The 8,035-nt window shown below is 41.5% G+C and overlaps 1 protein-coding gene across 1 annotated transcript in view; it reads right to left on the minus strand.

The window, feature by feature from the left end:
* chrnb1 (cholinergic receptor, nicotinic, beta 1 (muscle)) overlaps nucleotides 1-7,787 on the minus strand; it is a 12,554-nt gene extending 4,767 nt beyond the window's left edge. The window contains exons 1-7 of the mRNA XM_041238329.1: nucleotides 7,510-7,787; nucleotides 6,122-6,255; nucleotides 3,898-3,942; nucleotides 3,409-3,518; nucleotides 3,182-3,290; nucleotides 2,069-2,213; nucleotides 493-678 (exon numbers count right to left, since the gene is read on the minus strand). Coding sequence (XP_041094263.1) covers nucleotides 493-678; nucleotides 2,069-2,213; nucleotides 3,182-3,290; nucleotides 3,409-3,518; nucleotides 3,898-3,942; nucleotides 6,122-6,255; nucleotides 7,510-7,561 — 781 coding nt within the window. The 5' untranslated portion in view covers nucleotides 7,562-7,787. The remainder of the gene's footprint in view (nucleotides 1-492; nucleotides 679-2,068; nucleotides 2,214-3,181; nucleotides 3,291-3,408; nucleotides 3,519-3,897; nucleotides 3,943-6,121; nucleotides 6,256-7,509) is intronic.
* Between the last annotated feature and the right edge of the window lie 248 nt (nucleotides 7,788-8,035).

Consider the following 8,035-nt stretch of genomic DNA (forward strand, 5'->3'; position numbering starts at 1 on the left):
AAGGCATGTTTAATCGATGGACTTGTCAAGAAAATGAAACACAGGTACATGAAATGAATTTTAAAAAAATCACTTTCTTTTAAAATTTAGAATCTTGAATTTCTCCTAGTTTGGAATGCCCAGCAAACCTCCACCCCCAAGCTCACTTGGCGCCTTGCCTGTAGGGGGCGCCGCAGAGCGGTGAGGAGACAGTCTAAGCAGGATCCCACCTTCCCAACCCTGGGAGAGCCCCCCCACCCACAGAGTCCCTACATTAATAAGCAGCACACAATATATTTTTTTATAATGTAGAAAAAGACTAGATTCTTTAGGAAAATCAGACTTGTGCTTCTGTGGGTGAACACAGAGCATTCAGTAGAAAATATCATTTTGGACTGGCCCTTTTATTAAAACTTATTCCAAGTGTTGAAAAGCAACAGAGTAGAACATTTCTAGACATGATCCTGGCTCTTCAGTGAACGGTAAACTGTGGGGGGTCTTTCTGGGTTGCACCTGCGTCAGGAGGGAGGTAGAAGTTGAATATGGCAATGATGGTGATGAGGAGGCAGGGGATGATGATGTTGAAGATGTAGAAGAGAGGCTTGCGCTCGATGATCAGGTAGAAGGTGATGTCTTCGTACAAGTCGTCTCCCACGTTCTTCGACGAGGGCATGTGGCGGATCAGCCACTCCCCGTTCTCTGAGGGGGAAAAACCAATTAACTTTGAGCAAGCGCGCATCATCAACTGCAAAGCCAGATCATTCCAGAAAATCAATATGTATTGCTATCATTTCCTAGGCCTCAGATTTTCCTACGTGAAAAAAAACTTACGCATTATGTTAAAAGGAAATTGGATGTTTTTAATGGTAATTTATTTGAAGCCATTAATGCAGAATATTTATCGATCGCTCCTTGCTGATACTTCAAGGTTCCAGTCAGGTTTGCAAGGTTGCATGAAGGAACTAAAATGACTTTGAAAACACGTCCTTCATTGGAAAAGCATGATAAGGGCTCTACTGAGAGCCGGCCTGTCTGCCTTCTGGGATGTTCAGTTGTAACAAATAAAATAAATGGCTAACATTTTGAATTTTATTTTTTCTGGCGAAATATGGATTTCTAAAGAAGCGCTCAGGAAGACTCATTGCCTTAAGAACATAAGAAAGTTTACAAACGAGAGGAGGCCGTTCTGCACCATCTTGCTCGTTTGCAGCTTATTGATCCCAGAATCTCATCGAGCAGCTTCTTGAAGGATCCCAGGGTGTCGGCTTCAACATCATCTTAGAGTGAAACGTTCTCAATTGTTTTTCCCGTGTATATTTCCCAGTATTTTAGTTCTGTGGACTTTAACAGAACCAGAACTTTTAATTATTCCTAATTCTTCTCTAATATTTATGTATTGCATTATGCCACATTTCCACCTGCACCATGAAACCACTGTGTAAAACTCATCTCGTTCCCAGTATCACACTGGTTTCACCTGCAATCTACAATCCAATCAATCAGTCATGGCACACAAGTCAAACCTGTATGCATCACGATTTTGTATATTTGGTATATATTAGTGAATTCAACAAGCTGCAATATTTTTCTGACAGTATAATATGTTCACAGCCCTCACGCGCTGTCTGCATATTGATTTAAAAGAAGGTGTGTGCAGAAACTGATTGCTTGTACTCATTGTTGTCTTATCAGCAGCTATTTATTTTTTTTACAGTTAACAAGGCGCTGCCAGATCTTCTCTTCAAAGTCCTCTGTCCCAAACTACACCAGATGATAATAACAGACACCCCACATCACGCGGATTAGGGGAGCACAGAATAGTCAACTAGTCCAATAGTACGGGGAAGGTAACGTCACAAGCTGTTCGTTGAAGAGACATGTGATTCTGAAGCAATTGGCAAGTGTTTCATATGCAGGTGCAATTCATTAACATAAATGACATTTTAAAACATGAAAAGAAAAGATAGATCAAAGAAGTTCTAAATTACAGCAGACAAACAGCAAAGTGTCGCCGTGTGGTGCTTTCAAGAACAGAGGAACCAGACATTATGAAATTTCTAAATACTGCCATTGAGAGTTTGAGCCTCACCGCTGAAGCTGCTGTCGATAGTGACTTCCCTGACCTCGTTGCCCTTCTTATCAAGCGCGTGCTGCAGATCGAGCTCGGAGGCATCATAGGTGTATGAGCGGAACACCATGGTGCAGTTCTGCCAGTCGAAAGGGAAGAAGGTCACCTGGGACAGGGAGCAGAGATGGTTACAGGAGAGGGTGGGGGGGAGGAGAAACTGTACCGTGCTAAAACAACACATGTTTGGTTACACTTTAAAACAACGGCGCCTTCGCTGGTACTTCTGTGGAGTTCCACTCAAATTCGTTATGAAGTGTTGCCTTGTTGGATCGGAACTCGTTACAAAGCACGGGTTAAGTGTGCACGGCCGCTAGTTGAATCTCCGTGATACGTTTGCGCGCTGTACTCGGAAGATTTTTTTTTGTGTGGAACTCAAACGCAGTTTAATTGCCAGCGCAGTCGTTTGCATTGCGAGTGTGCTGGTGGAAGCTGTTTGTAGAGCTCTATAATACCAGCTGAAAGACAAGGCAGTAGTTAACGTTTTTGATGTGTTTTAGCAGCTGCTCTCTATCCCACCACAGCGCTTGTAACCTTCCCCTACATTCTTCTAATAAAGCTCCTCTACTACGCATGGCCACCATTTTGTAGTCTCAGTTTTTCCCAGATGAAAGCACATGCATCAAGGTAAAGGTGAATTGGATTTTGGAAAGGAAATGATTTTGAAGCTGTTGAAGAATGCATTTGGTATGCTTAGGGCTGCACAATATCTTCCACGAATGTAATAATCGCTCCCAAAAATGTTATACCCATCTACCAACTTTCAGTTATTATTTATTACAAAAAAAACCCAAAAACAAACATTTGTCATAATGAACTAGAAGAGTATTTACTTTAATCATCGGGCAGTCATAATTGGGGCTATGCAAATGGATTATTAATTATTATTAAGTTAAGTTGATATTTAAAACCATAAATAAATATGTACTGAGTAATTCATAGGCATTATTGTGGATGCAACATGTGGGAGACATTATATATGTGATCACGTGGTTATTACATGTGTGGGCAGCTGTTACATGTGTGTGGTTTGGGTCCAGCTCTTTGCACAGCCCTGCTCTGCTGGTTCTCCAGTACCTTGATGCCACAGGTGCTGCGATAGATGGCAGGGGGGGTCCAGGTGACCGTGCCGTCACTGTAGACTTGTACATGAACATGAAGAGCCACATCAAAAATGCCATCATTACTGGAGGAGAGAAGGCACAGAGAATTCCAATTACAGTCAAACCATTGCCCCTGCAAAGGACCACAGCGAGGACTATTAATGATACCATCGCTTTTCAATATGCAGTCTCTCTGCTCACTTGTTAATGAGATAGATATCTGGGCGCCACACCCTGGCTGAAGGAATTCTCAGAACCTGGATGTTGTCGTGTTCCGCTGGGTTCCAACTCAACCGGTAATCTGTCCAGGCCTGAGGGGAGAGAGTGGGGCGGAGGAGAGGAGAGGAGAGGAGAGGAGAGGAGGAGAGAGACGGAAATGAAGGACACAAACACACACGCACAAATACAACTAGCTGCCATTTTACAAAACTCATCGTTTGATAGGGAAATGCAGGTCTAGGGAAATTGATTCCCAACCACACACACGCACTGCAACACAGACACTGAAACACACACACACACACACGCACATTGACGCACACACACTGGAACCCACACACCAGCTGAGGCACACACACATTGGAACACACACACACACACTGGGATAATATTGCTGGTGCATGTTCAAGCTCTTGCGTTTCTGTTCTTTGAACTGCGTGCCATGGTGTGAATCAGACATGCAAAACTCACCAGATTCATGAACACATTGGTAGTCACTTCTTCATTCTTCTCAGTCTGCAAGGAAATGAAAGCCGTGATGGAAACACATAGACTCATTCATTTCACATTCTATGAACAGCCTCAGTGCCTTTGACTCAGGGTATTGTACTGTCTCTCCAAATGTGCCAGTGGCAAGCAGTCTCATATAAATAGATTTGTTAAACACTGACCTATGTTTGGAACTAACGATAGAACCGAAAAATCATCTAGACTACAAAATGACAGTCGACCAATCACAACTTCAGAGCAGCGGCACCAGCAGCACTGTGTGTTTAAAGGACTATACTAGCAGCAAACGAGCGATGCATTCTGCTGTTTGAATTAAATGCAAATCAAATAAAAAAGTTATTTTATTTATTATTCCTCTGCCTTTGCCTTTGTGCTGGCTTCTAAACAGGGAAATAACTTCAAATTAGACCATGTCATTTCTTGCTAGTTTTAAAATATTTGTTTACTTTAAATATAGGGGCAAGTTTGGCACCTGCTTTGGATCAGGTACACTATTTTATAATAAATAAATAAATAAATTGTAGACTATTTTGCTAAAATAAAAACAGGTTTCTGTTATTTTTGAAATACCACTGCTTCAAATTATTACTCGTGCTTTATAACAGAAACACTGTTACAGGTTTTTTTTTAGAGTTGGTGTTTATTAGTGTTAATTAATTGGTAATTGAACCCAAGCACAATTGTACATACAGATGCACGAAGCACTCACTCGAGGTTGTGTGTGCGTTAGTGGAGAATGGGTAGAGTTAGGAGGGAAATAGAAACGATTGCGCTGGAAATGCCAGTCTGTCTGTTTGTTTGGCCAACGCACCCTTCATTGTCAGCCTTGTGTGTTTTGTTTAAACGTTCCTGAGTAAAAGTGGTGATTTTCCCACAAGGGGTACAGCACAGGTGAAGCAACGTGTTTTTTTGCAGGGTTTGGAGCACTTTAAGATAACGGGGATATTTCTAATTGAGAGGGCTTGACTTCAAACCGGTCCAGTTGAACACACAGCTGTGTCCAGCCTTGAACTGACACTAATCAGACTAGCAGTCTGAGAGGTCATGTTAACACAGGGTTTCTATTTAAAACTAAATCAACCAGCCAAGGGATTAACAGCCTGCGACAGCTGGGAGCAAACAGACCTTCCTCTAGCGAGACTTTCAACCTTCTCACCAATTCCACTTGATCTCCAACTTCTGCTCCTGGTTTCTGTGCTGTGCTTAACGTATTGGTTTTTGGGTTAACTATGTCGCTTCCTTTTAAGATTTTAAAGACTTCAATCATTCGCAAGGTATACACTTTTTCATTCAAAAGATATTTGCAAACAGAAACGTTTCACAAGGGATGTGATGAAAGCGTGGTGACTTATCTAGTTTCCACATCCTCTCTGTGCCCTGTGGCGACATTTGCTGCGCCGGGGTTGCTAGGCAATCATGGAATGTATCCAGGGACCACGGTTATTATGGGATGTCATGACTGCAGCTTGCTCTGGGAACACTTTAAAAGGTCATTTTTTTATGAAAAGAAAATGAAATATAATTCAAATCTAAAAGTTAGCATTTTTTTTTTTTTTTTAATTCTGGCCTGGGACCACTTCTTTGAATCCCTGCCTCAGATTCTAATACCCTCAATAACGTGTGCTAAAGAATCAGGTTATTATTCTAATTATTGGTTCCATTTATCTAGATGGACTCGAATGATCTCATTGTACTTATACTAGCGTTATGATTCTTGGTTCATTAAAATGACCAATTGGGCAAGCTCTAGATATGTGCTAATGCAAATGGGACATGAAGGTGAAGCATCCACTATATTCCTAATGCAGGAAAATAATAATAATAATAATAATAATAATAATAATAATAATAATAATAATAATAATAATAATACCTCTACATGACCTCGCCAAGGAGAGCGACCTCCTGGTGACTCTGCTCCTGGCTCTTTGTCGACCAGTGGGCTCCCCTCCGCCCCCCTTTTTTCTCTGAATATTTAATTTGCAGTCTTTTTAAATTGCCTAGCTATTTAACATCCTCTTTTACGAGGTTGCTAATTAGAATCAATTAAGTATTGATTCACGGTCAACGCCGTGGCTTGCTATGCGTTTCTTTCAAAGCTGCCCGTTTGCGCCCGGTGCAGCTGATGGAAGAGCGCAGCAGGAGAGGTCTCTGGGACTGTGCGGGGTGAGGCTGAAGTTCTTACCACGCTGACGAGTGAGGCCAGGGTCATGCCCACCCTCACCATCACCCTGTCCCCCTGCTCCTTCGCCGGGCGAACCTTCAGGTTGTAGTCCTTGTACAGTTTGGTCGTCAGGTTGTTCTCTGCCTCGGAGGCGTCTACAACAGAAACAGTCATATTAATCCATCGCATCGCAGACAGCGCTAAAATATGATCTTTTACCTAAATATTATTTCCTAAGATTTAATGCTGTTACGACTCTCCCAGGACTGTATCGCTGTTGCAATCAAACAATAACAAGCTCATGGTATCCAAATTTACATATCGGTTATTATCAATTCATGCACTGTTTATAGTTCTAGGATACAATGATCAGGGACAAAATAAAGGCATAAATCCATTTTCCAATTCCATTAGCTAGTGGTGACTTGCTTGCTTGGAAGTCTGTTACTGTTTTGCTTCCTGACTCACACCAGGCAGTGTCTTCTGGGTTACTGGCTGCAAGCCTGTCACTCAATACGGGGAAGCAGCTGATTGGACGCCAGATGCCAGTGACGGGGTGGCGACAATTTCACCCTCCAGGTAAAGCACGGCTTGCAAACGGAGATTTCTTTAGCCTGGTGTAGTACCAGGTATCATGTTTTAAAATGGAAATCCTACTTCTGTCCTGTTTTTTAAAGATCCAGACTAAATGCATGCTATTAAGAGTCTCTAATTATAGGTACTTAGTAAATACATGTGTTCTTACACATCATTGCAACGTTATTATGCATAGTTACAATGCACTTGATGAGTAAATACTTTTGCACAATATAACCCTAACTCTAATCCTTTTCTGATACAGTTATGTACTTTCATATATCATGCAAAAATATGCACACATTAAGTACGTTGTAACAGTGCAAAATAACATTGTAATGATGTGTAAGTCCACATATATTTACTAAGAAACTATGTAAATACACAGCAGTGAGAGACACTTCATGTAAAGTGTTACCAAAGTATGATAGAACAATATACTGTAGCACACAGAACACTGTTAACTGCTATTATAGTTTACTTTGTAATACAATTGTATTAATCTGTAATAAAATTCAGTGAAAGCATGGCAAAGCATAGGCAAGCATTGTTCAAACTGAGTGGGAATTGAGTGTGCAACCTTTTACAAGGGTTATAATGCTTGAGTTATATAGTAGATGGATATTTACTGTATCAAGGTTATTGCAAGGTTGCTGGTGAATGCCTAATAAAGACACTGTTTTTGATCCTTTGAAATGATATTAAAGGGAGTGGATTTTAAAAACTTTTGTTTTTGTGTGTGTGTGTGTGTGTGTTGCTCAGTTTCTTGCTGGGTCCCTCCCTCCCTCTCCGAGAGGTCCTGCGCTCAAATATAAAACAAAAAACTCACTTACCAGCCAAGATCCAAAGGCAGGACACCACAAGACTAATCCCCAGTGCCTGCATCTCGCGGCCCTAGCTCTTGTGGGACGAGGTGCGATTGTAATCCAGCGAGTTCAGCTCGGAAATGCACTTTGCTTGGGTTTCCGGTTTGGTTGTGTCTCTTCCAGGGGGTATGGGGTACGTACACAAACCTGTTGCTGTCAGTCAGAGCTCCTGCACTCCAGTTACACAGGCAGACTCAGTGCTGACATGCTGAAGCTTCATCTGGAACACCTGTTTCTAGAGATATGTTGAGCAGCTGCTAGAAAACACTAGATACTGTGCATGAAAAGAAATGTAATGAATCCAGACACAAACGATTCGACTGGAAGTCTTTCTCGATGTCGAAAAAAGAACAGTTAAAGGCATTGAAGGAGACTGCTAGTCTAAATGTTTATCGTTGAATTTAAGTTTCTTTGAGTTTTTTAATATGCCTTGCCATACCTCTCTGGGTTTTACAATGCTTCCCTATGTTTTACCAGACCTCTCTGTGCTTTA

This window comes from Polyodon spathula, chromosome 48 (assembly GCF_017654505.1).
Source record: "Polyodon spathula isolate WHYD16114869_AA chromosome 48, ASM1765450v1, whole genome shotgun sequence".
NCBI lineage: Eukaryota > Metazoa > Chordata > Actinopteri > Acipenseriformes > Polyodontidae > Polyodon > Polyodon spathula.